Source organism: Aotus nancymaae, unplaced genomic scaffold (genome assembly GCF_030222135.1).
Source record: "Aotus nancymaae isolate 86718 unplaced genomic scaffold, 86718_ANA_hifiasm-v0.15.2.pri h1tg000036l, whole genome shotgun sequence".
Classification (NCBI taxonomy): domain Eukaryota; kingdom Metazoa; phylum Chordata; class Mammalia; order Primates; family Aotidae; genus Aotus; species Aotus nancymaae.
The window spans coordinates 18598495-18623055 of NW_026988450.1; the positions used below are offsets into that span (position 1 = coordinate 18598495).

At 37.0% G+C, this 24561-nt stretch overlaps 1 protein-coding gene across 1 annotated transcript in view; it reads left to right on the top strand.

The window, feature by feature from the left end:
- Positions 1–24561, top strand: part of PREX2 (phosphatidylinositol-3,4,5-trisphosphate dependent Rac exchange factor 2) — a 290449-nt gene that overhangs the window by 138792 nt on the left and 127096 nt on the right. The window contains 6 exon segments of the mRNA XM_012463660.2: positions 1270–1406; positions 3939–4056; positions 7241–7425; positions 9896–10057; positions 18201–18423; positions 19510–19717. Coding sequence (XP_012319083.2) covers positions 1270–1406; positions 3939–4056; positions 7241–7425; positions 9896–10057; positions 18201–18423; positions 19510–19717 — 1033 coding nt within the window.

Sequence of the window (24561 nt, forward strand, 5' to 3'; positions counted from 1 at the left end):
TCAGTTTTTTTTTTCTCCTCACAATTGCTTCCTGTATCCCAAGATGAACTTGTTCCTACTTTATAGACAAATTCAGCCTTTCAGACATGAAGCCCTCAGAGTCTTCCCATACATAGTAAGGTTGAGATTCTTAGGCAAGGCAAAGACTTCACAGTCTGGCTTTATTCAACTCTCCAACCCTGTCTCTTCCAGCCACTCCCATTCTGAGCTCACACAAACAGAACAACTTGGATGCTTTTAAGTGGCCAGGTGATTTCTTGAAGCAATGTCATCTTTCAGGCTGTTCTTTCCACTGCGAATTTTCCATCTTCCTCTAAGATTCAATTCAATGAAGAAAGCCACTTAACATTTCTAGGAGTGAATTTTATTGGGGACTAAGAAGAAATGTAAATATATATTCGTAAATGTAAATTATTTTCTTCAAGATGTTTAATAATTTCTTTATGGGAGAAATTGGTCACAAATGAAGTCTCTTCTAACATATTTATGTTTGTAATCATTTGTGTTATTTATTTGCATTGTATTCATTACATGTATTAATGGTACTTTGTTAATATTTATTTGATCATACTATCAAATAACAATGATTGGAAGGTTCTGAGAAATCTTAGCTCACTGGTTAGGATATGTTAATTTCATATTTAAATCTATATCAATGCGAGCAACATGACTGGATGCGTGATGTTATCTCATTAATTCTGTTCTCTACAAATTCTCTAGTTTCCGACATTTTGTATATATCTCAAACTCTTATTTTTCTTGGAAAAACCAGTCCAATAATAGTTGCTAATTCACTTGATTTTTATTCTAAGGATTTTCTTTTTTATATGCATGTTAAATTGTTGGAATTTTAAAAAACAAAAGTGAATACTATTTGAATATTTAGAAATGTTGTAGAGTAAAGGAAGATAAATAAGGCATATGTTTCTGGTCTTCTAATTTTGCCATTATATATGTATACCTAGAAAGTTAGCTTGACTAGGCATTTGAAAGGAAAAATAACTGACCAGTATCATAGAGGTCACTTTGCAACATCCCTTCAAACTAATTCTTAGGGAGGTGAGAAATACTCTATTGATCACAGTTTGAAAGGCAAGTTAAAAAGCAGAAATGTGTTGAGAGGGTGTTGCTTTCAAAACCAAGTTTATCAATATTATACTAGCTAGACCTTGATCGTATTTTAAAATTGCTTCCATAATTGTATATATCATAAAAATGAATCTTATTCCTGAAATTAGTTTTTGGTTATTTTCCCATTTGTATTTAAAGGAACTGTGGCCGCCGCAGCTGGCCTTCACCCTGGACAGTGTATTATCAAGGTGAATGGAATCAATGTCAGCAAAGAGACACATGCCAGTGTCATTGCACATGTTACAGCCTGCAGGAAGTACAGGCGGCCAATGAAGGTAAGTAGCCCTTCAGCTAATCTGGATCTGAGTGAATACTTGCAGCCAAGACCTAAGGGGCGAGGTGGGATAGTGCCGGAGATGTTTGTGGTTTCCAATTTTAAGTTTAAAATTAAACACAGCATTATAGATCTCATAATGATTGCTTTATCTGCATAGTGAATTATAATTTTGATTGTGTCTGAATGGTTACATTTTATAATTACAGTACTGCCATCTGTTTAAAAAGTGATCTAGGGTATTTTCATTTTCATTGAGATATGGGTTTTATGAAATTGAAATCCAAAGGTTCGAACTGTTTTCTTGGCCCTTGTGATCGCTTTAGAATGTATAATGATCATTGTGTCTGTGTCTATATGTATAAACTCAACATACTTATTCTCTTTATTAGAACACTTCTGTGAAAAAGCAAAAATTGTGGGTTTTATAAGGTCTGTGATTGATTTTGAGGTATATTTATGTAGGTAACTGGATTTAGCTCTTAAAGGAAAATACCAAAATGTAGTTGCCATTATCTAAAATTGTAAACACTATCCTTTGAGCAACATGTGCCACAGAAAACTAAAATTAGAATCATAATTCATAAGCAAAGCCATTGCTATTATCTCATGAAGAAAAAGTCAGTATTGAACGATAAGAGAAAATTCCCTCAATTTAATCAGCTAGATGCAGGCAGAACTTTACAGGAGAAGCCTTGTATTTTTCTGTCATGCATAATGAAGTACTGATTTATGGATGTGAGGATGTAACTGTGTCCAAACCTGAAAGATGATTGGCCATATTCTCATAAGCCAGGGCTGATGGCCTGCAAAATACTGAATCTACATGAAAATAGCTGATCAATTTTACTTGATGAGAAGGTCAGATCTAGCATAGCAAATTGGAAGTTATACATAGGCTCATAAGTTACTCTGGTTGATAGTAGCTTGATAAATATTTGTTGAACTATATTATTGAATGAATATTTAAAGTCTTTTCTAAAATGATCAAATCTCTTCTACAAGAATGTTAATAAGCAGACAAATCAATTTGAGTTTCATTTCTTTTTATTTTCCTTGCATACCCTCTTATAGGGGTGTTGATCAGTGAAATAATCAAAGAAAAGCAATAAATGGGCAGAAAATCCACTGAGTAACATGTTCTCTCAGGTAGCTATTGCCACAAAATAGACTACTCCGAAACTTAGTGGCCTGAAACAATGATAATTGACTATTTGTCTTGATTCTGTGGGGCAACTGTGGGGTGTTTCCTATGAGATTACTGACATGGCTGCATTCTACTGGGACCCAAGCGAGCACTCTGTTTCCCCTGTTCATGGCCTCTGTTTCCACGTGGCAGGTCACCCTCCAGAGCCCCTTTGCATGGCCTCTCTTTCTAGTCTCTAGCAGGTTTTCCTTTCTGCGTGGTGTCTGAATTTTAAGAGGGAACATTACAAGTGATAAACCTTCTACTTAGATTGTACTTGCTAGTATCCCTTTGGACAAATCAAATCATGTGGCCAAGCCCAGGGTCAATGTGGGAAACTAAGGGGCGTGGCTCACTGGCGGCCACAGCAGGGCACCAAGACGTAATGGAATGGTCAAATATTAACTAGCATTTTAATGATTTATAGCAATATAATAATTAGACACACTTGGGAAGCTAGTACAGAAAATAGATAATACATATTGTATCACACTTCAATAATGCAGTTTAATTTGATTTAACATCTTACCTAGAAAATCTATAAACCTTAAAGTAATGCAACTCTTGAAGCATTTGTTTGGTATCATCTCATCTCTCTCATTTCTCTAAATAAGACTGGAACTGCAGTTAAAATATAGGATAATTTTTAAGGAAATTTCCCTTAAAAAGAGGATGACTTTTTATCTGGGAGGATTAAAAGATAGTTACATTATTTGGGATACCAGTGAGATGAATGCTGTCCTTCCAATTTTCATATTTGTTTGATTCTAAAAAAGCAGTAAATGTGTTAGAATATATATATTAGGAGAACATTTAAATGGTTTGTACAATTATAGATAATTGATTCATCAGATAACTCTCCATCTCACATTTGTTTTATTTTGTTGTCTTGTTAATAAGAGATGAGGTCTCCTTATGTTGCCCAGGTTGGTCTTGAACTTCTGGGCTCAAGCAATCTTCCCACCTCAGCCTCCCAAAGTGCTGAGATTACAAGTGTGAGTCTCTGTGCCCAGTCACAGTTGATTATTTTAAAATGTGATTTTTAACTTATTTAAGATATAATTGAAGCATTTGGAATTATATCCTATTTAAAAACATACATCTTTGGAACATATCTTAGAAGATAAAACTTGAAGCTGTAAAAAGTCAGTTTGTCAAATAATATAATTTTCTTTGACTTTCTATTCGTTTCTGATGTTGTTTGTATCTCTCTTTCAAATTTTATTATTTTTTTAAAAACTAGAAGAATAAATAAGGTCCAGTCTCCTTTCAAAGCAGGTTTATGAAATGGGCATGAGTTTTAGGAAGCACTAATACCTCTGAGGTTTCTTCTCCTCTCATTTCCAGCAAGATTCCATACAATGGGTTTATAATAGCATTGAGAGTGCTCAAGAGGACCTTCAAAAATCTCACTCCAAGCGCCCTGGAGATGAAGCAGGGGATGCTTTTGACTGTAAAGTAGAAGGTAGGTGTCCTCTTTTCCCTTCATGTGCTTATAGTATTCTTTTCCATGTGCCTGTGCCTACTTCCAAATATTGAAGGTCCTGTATATGTTGAAGCCACATTCTTAAGTCATTATCACCAAACAGATGTCTTTCAAATGCATACATAATAATAGCTAGTAGCTAGCAAATTCTATTCGTTAGACATTTTATGAAGTGTTTTATACGGACTATCTCACTTAGTCATCACAAAAGAAACCTATCATAAAGTAGAAATGAGTATCATCATTCTTTTTTGAGGGGAGAAAACACTAAAGCCTATATAGGTTAAGGGACTTGCTCAAACTAGTTAAGTAGCAGAGTGAGGATTCAAACCCAGATTATAATGTGTTTCCTTGTTTGGAGTTTCAATATTGTTTAGACCTGGTCTCCAGTGTGCCTCAACAGAGCAGCAGTATCAACATTGCTTGGGAGCCAGACTGAAATGCGGAATCTCAGCTGTACCCCACCTCTCCTGAGTCAGAATCCTCATTTTAACTAGATCTGATTTGTATGCATACTAAAATTTGAGAAACCCTAATCTAGAAAGTTCTTTTTACTTTTACTGTAGTCTAACATTGACAGTAAGGAAAGGGGCAAACTAGTAGTGTGAAAATGAGAGAGAAATAGAGGAAGAGATATATTTTGATAAGGACAGTTGTCATTTCTGTTTTCTCAATGGAGTAAACCAGCAAATGGCTGGGTTTAGTGGCTTCTTTGCCAAGGGCAACTGAGGCAATTACATTTATGTCTGCAATTGACAAATACCTTGAATTACTGTTTCAAAACTTTTTCACAGAAGCCCATTTATCACCTCTTATATTTTCTTGGTGTCTTTCCATTCATATTATTGGTGGGTGTCTCTGGATATTTTTATTACACTGTTAGGTTCTTCCCAACCAGCACAGCTGGAGAATTCCCTATTTTGAGGTGTTTTCACTCACAACCCTTCTGATACCCTATGTGTGGAGGTTTTACCCCCATACCAACCAATTCTCCAAATCTAACACCAACTGCGTGTCCTACGATTCAATTTAGTTGTAATGCCAGGAGTTAGCACAGACCCACAGATTAGGTGATCAGTCCAACATGGTTGCCCCCATTTCAGATGCCCGTCATGTGTCCCAGACTTTTACCTGTGTTGCTGACCAACTGGCTATAGCTTCGGGGTGTTCCCACACCCCTTCTTGGCGTTCAGTTATTTGCTAGAACAGCTCAGGGAACTCAGAAACTTACAATCACTGGTTTATTATAAAGGATAAGAAATGAAAAGCCTTATGAAGAGATAAACAGGGTGATGTCCAGAGGAGTGCTGAGCACCGAGCTCTGTAGGGGAAGCTGTGGGAGGGGTTGGGGTGTGCCACCCTCCAGACACGTGGGAATGTTCACTCACTCAGAAGCTCTCTGATCTGTGTTGTTTAGGGATTTTTATGGAGGTTCCATCCCCTAGACATGATTGATTAAATTATTAACCATTTGTGAAAGAACTTCCAACTCTATCCCTTCTCCCCTCCCCAGAGGTCCAGGGGTGGGGCTGAAAGCCCCACCAACCCCTTAATAGCTTGGTTGGTTCCCCTGACTACCAGCCCCCATCCTGAAGCTAGTTGTGGGCTCACCAAGTGCCACCTCATTCACATAAACTCAGTTATGTTCCAAAGGGGCTTGTTGTAAATAACAAAAGACACTCCTGTCGCCGCTATCGCTCAGTAAATCACAAGGATTTAAAAGCTTTATTTTAGGAACAGTGGCCAAATATCAAAATCTTTCTTTCCTTTTTCTTTTTTCTTTTTTTCTTTTTTGAGACAGAGTCTTTCTTTGTCAACCAGGCTAGAGTGCAGCAGTGCAGCAGTGCGATTATAGCTTACTGCAGCCTTGAATTTCTGGGCTGAGGTGATCTGCCATCAGTCAGTTCCCTACTCCATCTAGTAGCTGGGACTAAATGCACATGCCACCATGCCCGGCTCATTTTTTTTTTTTAATAGAGACAAGGTCTTGCCATGTTGCCCAGGCTGGTCTCGAACTCCTGAGCTTAAGTGATCCTCCCACTTGGCCTCCCTGACTATTGGAATTACAGGCGTGAGCCATGGTGTCCAGCCTATATTTCTTATTGTATATTCCCTATACACACTGATCATATGGAGGGTACTTAGGAAAAGCTGTTTTCTCTCCACTCCTAGAAGGCCACTTGGTTGGATCTTACCCAAGTCATGGGTAATATCAAAAGCATCTCAATCTCATTGGAGCAATAAGGTTGTTATCATAATACATAATATTTATCCCAAACAGGACAAATTTCAGGACCTTATTCTGAGGTTTATATTCCTAATTTGGAATAAATCAACTTTGGTACCACGTTGAAAGGTAGATTGGTTACTATAATGCTCTGGAAATTGATTTGTAGCTATTCTAGGACTTAGTTACTTTAAGGTAAATCAATATTCTACTTTTACCTATTTAATATTTACTGTTTATGCTATTTTAGGGCTTCATTGTTCTAAGTAAACTAATATTCTAGTTTTATTTATTTAATTGCCATTAGGTTTCCCAGGAGTTTCTTACTTAAGATTTTAGGTATTTTTTCACCAGCTGTTGTACTGTATGTAGGCTAAAAAACTATAGGCAGACATTTTAGATGGAAATTTTATTAGAGCGAAGGAGAAATTTTTTCAATGAGCCCTCTCTGTAAGATGTGTTTGGGAAACTGCAGGCACCCTGTCTGCCAAAATGAGATAATTCTTGCATCTCCTTTCTGCTTCTTCAATATGGTCTTCTTTATGGATTTTTTTCCTGCTTTGAGAAAATATTCATATAACATTTGGGGCAGTTTTAGAAATCCTGACTTTAAGTCATACATGTCTTTAATAAAAAAAATTCATGTATAGTATTTATATTGGTATAAATAGATATACATATGGTCCATAGATCGAAGTGGATATACAAAGATAAGACTAGTCATGTTAGAGTGGTGAGGTTTGGCTCATTCAAGCATATGCTTTTCTCAAAATGTTATTTTTTAAAATGTTAACAAGGATAGATGCTTGACTTAACACATCAGATTTAACCATCCTTTAAAGAACTGTTTAAAAATTGTGTAAACAGACATAAAATTATTTGAGGAGATTAACAAACCCTCTTGAATCTGCTGAATTACAATTGTCTTTATTCCAGAGGTCATTGACAAATTCAACACTATGGCCATCATTGATGGGAAGAAGGAGCATGTGAGTCTGACGGTGGACAATGTCCACCTGGAATATGGTGTCGTGTATGAGTACGACAGCACAGCTGGCATCAAGTGCAATGTGGTGGAAAAGATGATAGAGCCCAAAGGTTTCTTCAGCTTAACTGCCAAGGTAGGAGGGATGCTGAAGAAATAAGATATTTTGTTCTAAAAAAAGCAACTGAAATCCTCCCTGTCCTTCCCTTAAAAAAATATAAATAACTGTACATATTGCAGCCTTCAGCTCATTCAATTTCTTTACTTCTTCTTCTTCTTTTTTTTTTTTTTTTGGAGACAGAGTCTCACTCTGTTGCCCAGGCTGGAGTGAAGTGGTGTGATCTTGGCTCACTGCAACATCTGCCCCCCCAGGTTCCAGTGATTCTCGGGCCTCAGCCTCCCAAGTAGCTGGGATTACAGGCCTGTACCACCACACCTAGCTAATTTTTCTATTCTTAGTAGAGATGATGTTTCACTAGTTGTCCAGGCTGGTCTCAAACTCCTGACCTCAAGTGATCCAGCAGCTTTGGCCTTCCAAAGTGCTGGGATTACAGGCATGAGCCACTGCACCCAGCTTCATTTAACTTCTTATTTTTCTCCCCTTCCTCCACTATTTGGCAGGCATACAACTTCCCTTTTTGATCCTTTCAGAGCACAGTGTTAAGTTAGGTAAAACCGTTGCTTAGGCAGGTGTTTGTGGATATGGCAGACTTCACAGCATTTATTAAGTTTGCTGTGTCTGTTAATTCATTGTTGTTAATACAATTCAGATGGTCTTCATGACAGATGCTGCTTTTTTTAATGCACATAATCCTCAGAAGAGTATTCAGGGTCGTGAAATACATTACAAGAAATTTCAAATTTGGCAAGTGCCATGTTTATTTCATAAAATTTTGGGAACTGTAGAGATCAGTTTATGAATAGATCCTCCGATATTTATGTAATTCTCATTTGGAAAGGACATCACCTTTCCAAAGGTCCTTAGACTGAAACAAGATGGAGAGAGGAAGGAAGGGAGTCTTTGTCCAAATGAATAAAATACATGGTAAAGAGGCAACTGCTGGCCTTTCATGGCCTACCTACAAGGTAAATTCGTCAGACTCCTATTGTATCCTCCACAGGTCTTGGATTTAGTGTTTCATATGACTCTTATATCCTATGAGAATTCAGATATTACATGTAAGAAAAATGAGATGTAACTTTCCTACCTTTATTTCTCTATTTGAATTGTTGTTTGAAATATGAATAGCTGAGATCGATTTAGCATTTCTAACATGTATTTTTAAAATTTAGTGGGAGGAAATAATATAGAGAGCTAAATGAACTATTTTAGGTATAATTATCTTTTTGTTTTATATTCTGAAATTTAACTTTTTAAAAATCTCATCACTCTGATATTGTACCTCTCTATGTATCTACTGATATCTAAAAATATATATTTTTTAAATGCAGTCTCTTCCCAACTACATTATAGTATTAATGGAATCCATGTAAAAGTTTGGGACCAGATTACATAATTATTTTCTCAGTTACCAGCAATTTCAAGTTTGCAGAATTACTTGGATTATTCTATATATGACAACTGTATAAGCTAGTATTACAAATATCACTTGGATTTTACACATGAAGAAAAGATAGTCAAAGAAGTAAGAAATTTAGCCAAGGTCACACTGCTAATGATAATGTTAGCTCTAAGTTCTAGACTAGTGATTAAATAAAAACTCATACTCCATAGTTAGCATAAAAGGGAAGTGGAAGTGGTGAGGGAGCTTAAATTAATAGAACGTATTTACATTTATGTTTCACAAAATATTATAAAAATATTGCTTATGGGTATAACCAATTCTTGCAACATCTGATTAATCAGAAATTTATATACCACATAATTAATTCTCAGGTCATTGGAAATTCCTAGTGATTGATGGTACACCTTCTCCTCCAACACGTTATTACAACTGATTCAAATATTCAAAAGAATTTACTAATTGAAAATATCCCATAAATACTCTTATCCAATGCTTTTATCACCAAGAGCTCAGATGCTGCAAGTAACATTAGTTTCTACCTTACTGAAATAACTTTTCATTTATTAATTTCTTCAGCAAATATTTATTAAATACATTCTTTCTGTACTTGCTAGGCTTTCAGTAACAAGTAAGATATTGGATATTGGATTCCTTTATGCTTTTTTTTTTTTTTTGGTTCCATTAAATTGAGAAAAATAATGTTCTGAGTGACTCTGACTAAAATGTAGAAGTGTCCCCACATTAGAATGTACTGATTTATCCAGCAGGAAGTCTTTGAAGTCCAGTTATACCTCACCAAGCAGGCTCCTATAGTTAGCAGAAGAAAAACCTGAAATTTCAAATAGACAAGTCAGATCACTTCACCGACAGTGCCTCAGTGAAGGGAGAAATTCCCCGGCAGCTACTCAGGGAACAAAATAGGAAAGTCACGCTGTATTGTTAACTTATGTTAATTTGATGTGGCTACTTCTGAAGTTTTTCTCCTTGTTTTGTTTTGTTTTGTTTTGTTCTTCTGCGTGTGTGCCTGTATGTATGTCTGTGCGTGGGTGTGTGGGTGTGCATGTGTGTTTGTCATTGCAGATTCTTGAAGCCCTGGCTAAAAGTGATGAGCATTTTGTACAAAACTGCACCAGCCTAAATTCTCTAAATGAGGTGATTCCTACTGACCTTCAGAGTAAATTCAGTGCCCTTTGCAGTGAAAGAATTGAACACATATGTCAGAGAATATCCAGTTATAAAAAGGTAAGGATTTTATCGATTTTACACATAATTATCGTTGAAATTATTTAAATGTCAACTTTAAATCAATTCTTGACATTTTCTTTACATATTTGTTAGCTACCATTTTATTGAAATGATAACATCATATAACATTTTAGAGTTTTTAAAATGCCTTTATATTCATTACCTCATTTGATCTTTGCAAACTTGTAAGTTATGTTACTATCCTGCATCTTCAAAATATAGTAACTGAGACCTAAAGAATTAAATTATTTTCTAGTAAAAGATAGAGCTGGGCATTGAAGTTCTTCTTTTCTTTTCTCCCAACTAGGAGAACAAAAGCTCTCAATCAGAAAGTACATGGACTGTGGGCTTTAAAAAATTCGTTAATTAAGTCATTCATTTGACATATATTTATTAGGCACTCTCTATGTGCCAAGTACTGTTCTAGGTTCCAGGAATATAGCAGGGAAGGAGACAATTTCTCTCCTCTCATGGTGCTCACATTCAAGGGTGGGAGAGACAGCAAAGAAGTAAATAAATCCCTACAAAGGGAGAAAATCAAATATTGAGAAGAGTTATGAGGAAATCAAAAGAGGGAAGTATGGTTTAAGTGCCAGGTTGAGTCTTTTGACTGGGTGGCTAGAGAAAGCCTCTTTGAGAAAATGTGTATCTGTATGACAAGTAAAACTCTCCCTTTCAACTGGAGAGAGAAGCCTCCAGGGAGAAGGAACAGCTGGTACTGAAGCCCCAAAGCAGAAAGAAGGCCAGGGTAGCCAGAGGGTGGTGGCTAGGCATAAGGTCAGAGGCGTAGGCAGGGCCAGTTTTGAAGAGCTGTGGCAGCTCCTGTACATTTTGAGACTTGAGAAGGAGTTTGGATTTTATTTTTATTTTCACGAAAACCAGTTGGAAGATTTTAAGCAAGGGGGTGACTTCATCTGATTTAGGCTTTTGAAAGATCATGCTTTTGTAGGAATGGATTGCAAGGGGGCAGAAATAGAGATTGGTAGCAAGCTGTTGCAATGGCCCAGTTGAGTGATGTTGATGGCATGGATACACCGAAGATGAAGGAGACAAAAAACATTAGATGAATTTGGGGACATACTTTAGAGGTAGAATTAATGGGAATTGATCTCCAAAACATTATGCTAAAACAAGTTTAAAAATTGTTTCTATTTATACCAATAAAAGACTGTTGATTAAATTATTTCCCTCCAAATAAAGTTGGTTGCTTAAAATTTGGTACAGCTGTACTAGATGATATTCTTTAGATCAATGTATATGAATATATGTTAAGTGTCTATGTTTTATGTTCTTGACATGGTAATTTAAATAAGGCCATATATGTCTATATTTGGCTGCATGAGAATAGGGGTGTGTGTGAATTAATACCCAAGGAACTCACAACATTAGTTCCCTAAAGTAAGTGAGACAAGGGAAAAGAGATCATGATTTTTTCCTTTAAACAATTCCTGTAATGTTTGGCTTGTTGAGTTGAGTTTGCATTACTATTGTAATTTTTTAAAAGTTAATTCACATGAAGAAACCTATAATATTCAGGGCCATTGCTTACCTACCACATTTGTTAATCTGCTTTTCATAACTGCTGAGTTCAGTTCACCTATTTGAGTTTGAGGAAGATTTCGTGAATGTGCCTTGTTGGAGTTGAAAGACAGAAGATTCTTTTCTTCTCCTTTCTCTGTAAAATGTGACAGCTTTGATGTAAAGTTTAAAAGCTCTAAACAAATGCAAATCAGTATTCTCCTTTTGGAGACATTTAGAAAAAGAAAGTCATTCTACTTTAGAGATGGATCTGTACAAGGCGTGCTACGGGTTCAGGCAGATTCTAGGTGTCAAACTGGTCACTATGGTGCCTGGAACATTTCTCTTTTGCTTTTTTCCTGCTTTCCTCTCTTCATTCTTTCATGCAACAAAAAAGTGGAAGTAGCTTAAAGAAGTATACATGGAACTACATAAACAAACATAATCTTTAGATCGGGGTCTATTACGTAGCAAATTGATGCAGCTGCTTTAAGAATAAGAACCTAGAGAATACAGACTTAAACAAATATTGGAGATCCTCAAAAACATCATCCTGGAAGGGTAGAAGTATGTTCCATTTGCTCACAAGTTACTGAGATCCTGGAAGTTTTTAAGGTGCAGATGGACAGGCTAATGGGCAATGATTTTAGATGGTAAAAATAATGTCACTGAATTACAGAAAGCTCTTTTATGTACATTATTGTTACTTGAGTCTCAAAATAGCCATGTGTATGGACTCATCTCTCATCCTGCCTCTTTCTTTGGGAGATTAAGAATTTGCTTAAGGTTACATAGGTGGCAACCAACAGACTACGTTCCTATGGAATGCAGTCTCACTTGTATTTACTTTTAATTTAGAAATAAAAAAGAGACATGTAGTCAACTAGGGCCTATGTGCTTTAAAAGCTATCCTTGTCATCATCCCATTTGGCCATAAACATATTTAAAATAACAGGTTTTCTCATTAGACAGAGAAGCAAGATTAGCAAGAAAATTTTGCAAAGATCTTTTCAATTTGCATAAGATTTACATGCCTAAAATGATAGCCCTGATAGGTCACGTAAGATTAGCTCCATTTATGTATCAAATGCACATCAACAGAACCCATAGCATTTGTGAATATAGGTTTTTAATTTTCACACATATACTTTAAAACTATTATTAGCAACATATTTTTCTTCCTGATGAAGGCTTCAACGCTCTTCTTTTTGTGAAATAAAATGTATCCATAGAAACAAAAATCTCAAAGATGCTGGCTTTACCTTATTTTGACTCTGAAAGTTTTAGGTTTTAAAAATAGAAGCCAGTTGATTTCTGTAATTTCTATAGTAAGACTGTTGCGATTATAATAGATTTCCTGGCTGGTTGTACAGGCCACAGATGTTTTTTGGCACATGTGTGAGACCTGGTCAGACCTTACTGAAGACCTGAATGAATCCTAAGGGAGCCTTTTGTCTCTGTGGAACAGGATTTAGGGACAATTCAGATGTAAAACTATGCCCTGTTGGGAGGAATGCTTTCTCCCTAAATTGTCCTGAAAATGCTTCTTAGTTTTGCAGTCATTCTTCTCCTTTAGAATAATTCCATAATTGGGCTTATTTTGGGTATTGGGGATATTTCCTAGACAGAAATATTTAATATACCTTCAAGAGATAGTTCTTGTTTACACAAAAATATTACATGCAGAAACTGGAAGTCTTCTTTTGAATGTTTGAAGTCCCTCTTTACTTATTAATGCCTTGTAATCCTCACACTGATAAATGGACTGGGAAAATTGTGGAAAAAAAAATCTTCCCCATGTCCCCTTCCCTCAAAAGGGTACAATACAAAGCTTTCCTAACCCCATGCCAAAAGATTTTATGCTTAATTGAAATAGGAAGCTATCTGCAAAATAATAGCTTGCCATCGTATTACTTCTTTTAGTTAAATGACTATAGTTGGATTAAAATGTGCTGCCATAGTCAATAATTCATAAATTAGCTATCAATGCATTAAAAACCTGAAGTTCCATCTCCAGAAATTGTTGATTCCTGTCAGTGTACAAATATGCTTTAGTATCACCTATATTAAAAAGAAATATCCCTCCCCATCCCACACGGTTGCATGTCTTTGATCTTTCTCCTGGAAAAGGCTGTACCGGCTGTCTCACCTTCATTCCCCTCAGCACACTCCAGTGGGGCTCTGCTCCCCTCTAGGTAACTGACATGGCTGTGTTTTGCCAAAGTCTATTGACTGTCCTCGTAGCATTCTTCCCGGTCTTAGTGGGATCTGATGCAGTTGACCGTAAACCTCTACTTGGCAGTTCTCTGTGACCCCACATATGCCTGGTTTTTGTCCTTTCTCGTGGGGGCTCATTTGCGGTATCCTATGCTAGCTCTGCCTTTTCTTCTTTCCCCTTTCCTCCAGGGCTCAGCACCCCGTCTTCTCCTTTACTCTCTCCACTCTCAATCCCCCGGGCATCTCATTCAGGGTCCCGGCCCATTTGACCTCTGCAACTGGTTTCGTCAACATCACAGTCTTCACAAGTTCCAAATCAGCTCTTGATCCTTCCCCTACCCACCCCAGTGGCCCCTGCAGTTTGCTTTTTCTGCTGTCTTCTCCATCTCCAGATTATGCCCATCCTCCCCATTGCTCAGCCTAAAACTTTGAATACATTCTTCACTTCCTTTTCTCCCACACCATTCTTGTGGCTTTACCTTCAAACATGCAGCCTTTCCTTCCTACCTTTACTGCCTTGGGTGAGCCAGTGGCACTTCTCTCCTGTAAGTGGTCTTCTTGCTGCTCTCAACCAATCCACAGTTGTCCTGAGTGGCTGTACGCTTCACCCATGGTCAAAGGAAAATCCTTTCAATGGCTTTCAGGATTTGTGCCCTCCCTCCCCACATTGCTTCTCCAATCCTACCTCCTCTTCCTCCCTCTCACTGCTGCTCTGATCACACTGGTCTTCTTGATGTTCCTTGGACACACCAGCCCTGGGGCTTTGCGCTGGCTGTTCCCTCTGCCAGAAATTCCCCTTCAGATGTTCACATTTCTAACTTTCCCCTCCTTGCAGACTGCTTAAATGCCAGTTTCAATGAAGCCTGCCTTAATCATCCTGGTTACAATTGGTAATCCATTCTTCAGTTCATCTCTGAAACTTCCAACCCTTTCACTCTGCTCAATTTTGTTTTCAGTTACATTTGCCATCCACCCACATTATATAATTGACTTACTGTATTCACTGTTGACCTCTCCTCTCACTAGAATATAACCTCCCGGAAAGCAGGAATCTTTGTTTTGTTTAGTGATGTTCCCCAACATGCTGAAGACGGTGGCTGATGCACAGAGAGCCTTCCACAAATCATCGTAGGATAAATGAATAAAGGTGGCAGTAAGTTTGGGCTTCAGGTATCCATAATAGATCTAAAATCCTGTCCCTCTCAATGCACCTCTTTATTGCAAAATTGCAGTTTTTATTTGGGGATTGCTACTACATGGCACAATCGGAATGTGTTCTCATGCACAAACCACAGTCAGTCTATGAACTGTACCTTCCTTATTTTAGGTTCAAGTTTCAGAAAGTTCTTACAGTTTCACAGCAGGGCATGCTGTCTGGGAGCACAGTTTTGATCTTCACAGTATAAGCAGCACATTTCCAGTACCTGTGACTATGGGGTTCCTCCTGCAGCCTCCTCCTCTCTTAGGGATATCCCAGGATGGAAGACAACACTGCATTCCTGAGAACCTTCCTTCCCAAGAAAAGCTCTTAGCAGAGAGATACCCTGTCTGACTCTTACCCTTTGGAACAGTTCAGCCACCTTTAGACATGGTACCACAGCCCTTCCTAGAATATGGGCAGGGCACATCCTGGATTCACAGGCATTTGTATTGAGCTACAGGTTGGTAAGATTCCTTTGCCAGTCCCCCTAGCAAAGGAATCTTCTGCCAGCTCTCACTGATCACTCTGTTAACATTCATGATGCCACCCTGTTTATTTCCTTTTCAGCTTGTACCAAAATTTCTAATTATCTGGCTTTTACATGTATTATATAATTGTATAACATTTCAGTCAATGACAGAGCATATATATATAAAATGGTGGTCCCATAAGATTATACTACTACATTTTGGCTCAATTTTTTCTATGTTCAGATATGTCTAGTTACACAAAACTTATATTGTGTTCTAATTCCCTACAGTATTCAGTACAGTAACATGATGTACATGTCTGTAGCTTAGGAGCAACAGGCTATGTTATCTAGCCTAGGTGTGAAGCAGGCTCTACCATCTAGGTTTGTATAAGTATACTCTATTTGATGTCCACATAACAAAATCACCTATTGATGCATTTTTCAGAATGCATTACTGTTGTTAAGCAATGCGTTACTGTATTATATATATGGCACGTGTATTAGGTTGTAGCAAAAGTAATTGCGGTTTTTGCCATTCAGAGTAATGGCACAGAGCCTTCCACAAGTCACTGTTGGATAAATGAATAAAGGGGCAGTAAGTTACATTAAAAGTAATGGCAAAAACCACAATTACTTTTGCTCCAACCTAATAATCGCAACAAATAATTCTTGCATGTGGCAATAGTATTGCATTTTTTTCTCTGTGTTGCCTACTAGACCATGAACTCCAGCATTGAGCACAGGGTCTGGAATAGATGCCTCTCTTCCTGCTTTTGAATGAATAGATAATTGTTTAAAATGGAAGAAGGCAAGAGAAGCATAACTTCCTATTACGGTGGATACTGTTACCGAATAGAATTAATTTCTGTGCCTTTGTTTGTACCATGGGCGCCTTGTGAGACTTTTATCCTGCTACAACAGTAGAAAAGAACTTCTGACTGAAAGTTTTTTGCATCTAGCCTTAAATCCTATGTCCCACATAAGTCTCCCAGTCACCATTACTTTTATTAGTAAAGTGACGGGATAGGTCAAGAGTTCTGTAATCATTTTTTAAAAAGTGTTTAGGATAAATTTTCACTATCCATTATTATTAAATTTGCTCAACATTTTGTTAAAAATTTTCTGCATTTCAATTCAGTTCCATTTAGATACCTACTGTGTGCTGGCATGTGGCTGAGCTACACAGCTTCTGACATGTGATTTGAAGACATAGTTTAATACATACATTATACGTGTGTGTGTATACATATATATATCACATATATGCATAATGTATGCATATGCAAATAAGAGTTCCTGTTCTAATGGTGAGCTTATATTTATAAAATGTGAATTTTGATACTTATTCTTGAATTTAATGTAAGTTAGACAGTGACCAGTAGTAATCTTATTTTTTATTTTTATTCACGCCCAAATTATTACTCTACTTATTTATTCTGGTGAATAGACAGGATCATGCTTATAGTTTTCAAAGGAGAAGAAAATATAGACATTATTTAATCCATGTCCCTTATTGTACAAAGAATGCGAAAAAGACACTGACTTCCTAACATCATATCAGTTATTGTGACAGCTGTAACTAAAATAGGTAGCTAGTGACTCTCAATCCATTGCTTTTGAGACTACAATTCAGTCCAACTCTATGAGACTCTTACTGATAGTACACAGAACGAACCCAGCTATTACCCTCATGGGATTTAACATATGCCAGAGGAGCTAGAAATAAGGCAACTATTTATACCAGTATAATAGGAGGGTTACAATGTGCTGGAACTTAGCAGTAGTCAGGGAAATTGAACCTAGACGAGGAGTCAAGGAAGGCCTCCTGATGATTTGATAGAACTTGAAGTTGCAAAGGAAACAGTTTGGCAATGCAGGAAGAAGAACATTCTAGGCCGACTGAACAGCCTGTAGAAAGGGGCAGAGTGAGAAGAGAGTGTGTGAGACGAACTAAGTGAGGGTCAGAAGGAGCTTAGGGAGCAAGCGGGAGAGAGCTTGAGATAGAGAAGCTAGGTGAGGATCCGACTTGGGCTGCTTTAGAGACACTGGCGAGGAGTAGATGGATTTGAATGGAAACCCATGGCAAGCTTTGAAACAATGGAGTGGCTACCTTGGAAGTCAAATAAATCTTGTATCACTTTATTCTCAAAGCATAAAAGCAGAGTGCACACTAGTCTTCAGTGATTAGCAGGAGGTATGGGAAATAGATTTGTCCTGCCATTCTGGGCCTCAATCTCCATGCCCTACTGTCTGTCCTGTACACAGACTGGTTCTTTGGATTAACTTTGTGCTTGTGTTTAGAACATCCCATCTTCCTCCACCCTTGACCTGACAGCTACCCCATTTTGCCATTTTGCCTTGTTTGGAAGATCTCCATTCTATCCAGGTGTCCTGGGATGCCACTTTCCTTGTCAGGCTCTTTCAGCTGCTGGGAGCCTGTAGATTTGAGTTCAAGTATATTGTGCTGGCCACAAAAATTCATTTAACACCTAAGTTGTAATCACAGTTTCAAGGTAATCATATGCATTTGCTGCTTATATTGCTTGGCTTTATTAAGAATGCTTGAGTTTTGAAATAACAATATAATTTCTAACAACATATAATATATTTCACTCATTCCAGGTGGCATGATTTAATTGCCTTGGATTTTGTTATGAATGATACAAGTGAAAAAAGTTGCCTGAGTTATTACTGTGTATTCACCTGCTTTTTATGTTTTCTTTAATTTGCAGTTTTCTCGTGTACTGAAGAATAGAGCCTGGCCTACTTTTAAACAGGCCAAATCTAAAATCTCCCCACTGCACAGCAGTGATTTCTGCCCTACCAACTGCCATGTCAATGTGATGGAAGTTTCTTATCCCAAAACATCAACCTCTTTGGGAAGTGCATTTGGTGTTCAGTTGGATAGTAGGAAGCATAATTCTCATGATAAAGAAAACAAATCTTCGGAGCAAGGTATGCTGGCTTTAGAAACTTTATCAAATCATGAAAAGTAATTTAGGCAATCATAGCTATTTTTGCATGCCTGAAATTCAATAGATACCTGGTGTGTAAACAAGCATGAACTTTTATAAAGCAAAAATTTCTTACTGTAATCATTTGGATAATTATGCCTAAGTGTATACTGAATGAAAATGGAGTTAGGCATTTTTGTTCTTTTTCTTCTAAGAAAGATGATTGCTCTTGCTTTCCTATGCATATGATAGTCACAGCTCATCTTGCTGTGAAAGCTGCTGATCTGAAATGGCCCTGAAACTTTGAGGACAATACCTGAGAAACAGCTGCAGCAATGCGCAATGCTGCCCTGTACCATCACAGCAGGGCAAGGAACCAAACTGTCTTCTAGTTTTTAATTGCAACTCTCCACAAACTCTAATTTCTGAATTAAATTCAGCATTGGATCAGCATTTTGTTTTATGGAATCCTAAATGTATTAATTTGACTGGATAAAGGAAATGGGGTATTTAAACACAGTGGAATACCATTCAGCCATAAAAAGCCATCTATGTTGTCATTTGTGACAACATGGATGAACCTGGAAGACATTGTGTTTAAGTGAAATAAGCCAGACACAGAAAGGCAAATACCATCTGATCTCATTTATATGAGGAATCTAAAAAAGTTGATCTCATAGAAATAGAGAGTAGAATGGTGATTACCAGGGCCTGGGTCGGTTGGGTGGGTAGGGGATTGAGAAGATGTAGGTCAAAAGATACAAAATTTTAATCAGATAAGAGGAATAAGTTCAAGAGATCTATTGTATAACATGGTGAGTATAGTTAATACATTGTATTCTTGATAAATCCTAAGAGAGCAGATATAAAGTGTTCTCAGCACCAACACAATAACTACGTGAAGTAATACATATGTTAAATACCTAGATTTAGTCATTGCATAATGCATATATATATCAAACCTCAGATTGTACATGGTAATACATGTAGTTTTATCTGACAATCCAAAATAAATAAAATTAATTGGACTGGATTGTTATAAGTTAAAGGTGATACGTATTACTATGAAATGACTTTAATTCCTCAGGGAAACTGAGTCCTATGGTGTACATTCAGCACACCATCACAACCATGGCAGCCCCTTCAGGTCTGTCTCTGGGACAGCAGGATGGCCACGGTCTCAGGTATCTGCTAAAAGAAGAAGACTTAGAAACCCAAGACATCTACCAGAAACTGCTGGGCAAACTTCAGGCTGCACTGAAAGAGGTGGAGATGTGTGTTTGTCAAATAGATGAGTAAGTATTTTGTACTACACTTTTAAGTTTGCTAAATAAAATAGCTGTAAATATGTGACTTAGAAAAATACAATCATTCTCTCTTTAGTTTTTGGAAATTTAGGAATTTGTGCTGATCATATAGATCCTCTTCATTTCAAAATCTTAAAAATGTTTTTTTTTAATGGAAAAAATATATATAGGTATATGTTTTAAATAAGCATTTAATACCAGGGAAAAGAATGACAAAATTCTATCTTATACAAGGACGCTAAATGAGTCTCAGTGTAAAAATAATACCTTGAAAGATATATTTGAAAGAATACCAGTTTTGTATGAGGATTTCCTTATATTTTTTTATAGTTCAGGGCAGCATTTTTGGTGAATATGCACTCAATAGATATTTATAAAAGATGTAAAGTATAATAAATGCTTAACATACATGTTAAATGAGTAAATGCAAAATTATGTTTCTCTAGGACAAATACTTTTTTCTGTTCTGATTGAATTAATAGCCTACTAAGCAATAACCCAAATAGCTGTCCCAGTATTTTTAACCAAGAGAAGGTGGAGGCAGTTAATGAGCACTTTTCCAAAGAAATCAGTTCTATTTCTTATTTAAGAATTTGATGGTTGGAGAATTGCCTGACCTTGGTAGGATGCTTTGTCATATTGTCATATAGGACAATGCGTCACATCTAGTCCAGACAGCTCTGAATAGTCAGAACAGCAAGGGGTTTGAGGTAGCTCAGTTTCTCATCTACAGAAGTGAATGAGTAATGATAATGAATTACAAGTTTGTGGTCAAAGTTATGCAAACGAATACAGAAAGTAATCAGCACAGTGCCTAATATAATGCTTGCTCATCCATTCCAGGGATGGAAATTGTTGAATATTCCGAAATTGCCACATTCTAAAAATAATAGAAACACTGTTAACTTCTTTTTATTGTACTTTTTTCATGAAGTTGTTGATTTTTTAAATTATACTTTAAGTTCTGGGGTACATGTGCAGAATGTGCACGTTTGTTACATACGTATACACGTGCCATGGTGGTTGGCTGCATCCATCACCCTATCTTCTACATTAGGTATTTATCCTAATGTTATCCTTCCCCTAGCTCCCCACCCCTGACAGGCCCCAGTGTGTGATGTTCCCCTCCATGTGTCCAAGTGTTCTCACTGTTCAACTCCCACTTATGAGTGAGAACATGTGGTGTTTGGTTATCTGTTCTTGTGTTAGTTTTCTAAGAATGATGGTTTCCAGTTTCATCCATGTCCTTGCAAAGGATACGAGCTCATCCTTTTTATGACTGTATAGTATTCCATGGTGTATATGTGCCACATTTTCTTTATGCAGTCTATCATTGATGGACATTTGGTTTGATTCCAAGGCTTTGCTATTGTGAACAGTGCTGCAATAAATATATATGTGCATGTGTCTATAATAGAATGATTTATAATCTTTTGGGTATATACCCAGTAATGAGTTTGCTGGGTCAAATGGTGTTTCTAGTTCTAGGTCCTTGAGGAATTGCCACACTGTCTTCCACAATAGTTGAACTAATTTACACTCCCACCAACAGCGTGAAAGCATTTCTATTTCTCCATATCCTTTCCAGCCTCTGTTGTCTCCTGACTTTTTAATGATCGCCATTCTAGCTGGTGTGAGATGTTAACTCATTGTGGTTTTGATTTGCATTTCTCTAATGACCATTGATGATGAACTTTTTTTCATATGTTTGCTGGCAGCATAAAAGTCTCCTTTTGAGAAGTATTCGTTTGTATCCTTTGCCCACTTTTTGATGGGGTTGTTTGAGTTTTTCCCATAAATTTGTTTAAGTTCTCTGTTGATTCTGGATATTAGCCCTTTGTCAGATGCGTAGATTGGAAAAATTTTCTCCTATTCTATAGGTTGCCTGTTCACTCTGATGATAGTTTCTTTTGTTATGCAGAAGGTCTTTAGTTTAATCAGATTCCGTTTGTCTATTTTGGCTTTTGTTGCCATTGCTTTTGGTGTTTTAGTCATGAAGTCTTTGCCCATGCCTATGTCCTGAATGAGGTATTGCCTAGGTTTTCTTCTAGGATTTTTATGGTTTTAGGTCTTACATTTAAGTCTTTAATCCATCTTGAGTTAATTTTTATATAGAGTGTAAGGAAGGGATCCAGTTTCAGCTTTCTGTATATAGCTAGCCAGTTTTCCCAACACCATTTATTAAATAGGGAATCCTTTCCCCATTGCTTGTTTTTGTCAAGTTTGTCAAAGAGCAGATGATTTTAAGTGTGTGGCATTATTTCTGAGGCGTCTGTTCTGTTTCATTGGTCTATACATTTGTTTTGGTGCCAGTACCATGCTGTTTTGATTACTGTAGACTTATAGTATGGTTTGAAGTCAGGTAGTGGGATGTCTCCAGCTTTGTTTTTTTTTTTTTTGTTTTTACTTAAAATTGTCTTGGCTATGTGGGCTCTTTTTTGGTTCCATATGAAATATAAGTTGTTTTTTTTCCCAATTCTGTGAAGAAAGTTAATGGTAGCTTGATGGGGATAACATTGAATCTATAGATTACTTTGGACAGTATGGCCATTTTCACAATATTGATTCTTCCTAACCATGAGCATGGAATCTTTTTCCATCTGTTTGTGTCCTCTCTTATTTCCTTGAACAGTGGTTTGTAGTTCTTCTTGAAGAGGTCCTTCACATCCCTTGTAAGTTATATTCCTAGGTTTTCAATTTTCTTTGTAGCAATTGTGAAATGGGAATTCATTCATGATTTGGCTCTCTGTCTTTTATTAGTGTGTAGGAATGCTTGTGATTTTTGCATATTGATTTTCTATCCTGAGACTTTGCTGAGGTTGCTTATCAAGTTAAGTACATTTTGGGCTGAGATGATGGGGTTTTCTAAATATACAATCATGTCATCTGCAAATAGAGACAATATGACTTCTTCTTTTCTTAATTGAATACCCTTTATTTCTTTCTCTTGCCTGATTGTCCTGGCCAGAACTTCCAATACTGTGTTGAGTAGGAGTGGTGAGAGAGGGCATCCTTGTCTTGTGCCAGTTTTCAAAGGGAATGCTTCCAGTTTTTGCCCATTCAGTATGATATTGGCTGTGGGTTTGTCATATATAGCTCTTATTATTTTTAGGTATGTTCCAGCAATACCTAGTTTATTGAGAGTTTTTAGCATGAAGCACTGTTGAATTTTGTCGAAGGCCTTCTCAGCATCTATTGAGATAATCATGTGGTTTTTGTCTTTGGTTCTGTTTATGTGATGGATTACGTTTATAGATTTGCATATGTTGAAGCAGGCTTGCATCCAGGGATGAAGCCGACTTGATCGTGATGAATAAGATTTTTGATGTGCTATTGGATTGGATTTGCCAGTATTTTATTGAGGATTGTTGCATTGATGTTCATCAGGGATATTGGCCTGAAATTTTCTTCTTTAGTTGTGTCTCTGCCAGGTTTTGTATCAGGATGATGTTGGCCTCATAAATTGAGTCAAGGAGGATTCCCTCTTTGTGTTGTTTGGAATAGTTTCAGTAGAAATGGTACCAGCTCCTTTTTGTATCTCTGGTAGAACTTGGCTGTGAAACTGTCTAGTCCTGGACTTTTTTTGGTTGGTAGGTTATTAATTGCTGCCTCAATTTCAGACCTTGTTATTGGTCTATTCAAGGATTCAACTTCTTCCTGGTTTAGTCTTGGGAGAGTGTAAGTATCCAGGAATTTTTCCATTTCTTCTAGATTTACTGGTTTATTCGCATAGAGGTGTTTATAGTATTTGCTGATGGTAGTTTGTATTTCTATGGAATCGGTGGTGATATTGCCTTTATTATTTTTTATTGCATCTATTTGATTCTTCTCTCTTTTCTTCTTATTAGTCTGGCTAGTAGTCTGTCTATTTTGTTGATCTTTTCAAAAAACCAGCTCCTGGATTTATTGATTTTTTTGAAGGGTTTTTTTGTGTCTACCTTGTTCAGTTCTGCTCTGATCTTAGTTATTTCTTGTCTTCTGCTGCCTTTAAATTTGTTTGTTCTTGCTTCTCTAGTTCTTTTAACCATGACGTTAGGGTGTCAATTTTAGATATTTTCTGCTTTCTTCTGTGGGCTTTTAGTGCTATAAACTTCCCTCTAGACGCTGCTTTATATGTGTCCCAGAGATTCTGGTACCTTGTGTCTTCATTCTCATTGGTTCCAAAGAACATCTTCATTTCTGTGTTCATTTCATTCTTTATCCAGTAGTCATTCAGGAGCAGGTTGTTCAGTTTCCATGTAGTTGTGCAGTGTTGAGTGAGTTTCTTAATCCTGAGTTCTAATTTGATTGCACTGTGGTCTGAGAGTCTGTTTGTTATGATTTCCATTCTTCTGCATTTGCTGAGGTGTTTACTTCCAATTATGTGGCCAGTTTTAGAATAAGTGTGATGCGTTGCTGAGAAAAATGTATATTTTGTTGATTTGGGGTGGAGAGTTCTGTGTATGTCTATTAAGACTGCTTGGTCCAGATCTGAGTTCAAGTCTTGGGTATCCTTGTTGATTTTCTGTCTCATTGATCTGTCTAATATTGACAGTGGAGTATTAAAGTCTCCCACTACTATTGTGTGGGAGTCTAAGTCTCTTTGTAGGTCATTAAGAACTTGCTTTATGAATCTGGGTGCTCCTGCATTGGGTGCATATATCTTTAGGATAGTTAGCTCTTCTTGTTGCATTGATCTCTTGAAGTTGTTGATTTAAATGACTACATATGTGAACTCTTAACTTCACACATATACCTATCATCCTGTACTTTATGGATAATTCAGTTTTGACACAAAATATTCAGAACTTATTCCAAGGCTTTGTTGTAATTAGACGTTATACTGATGAAGT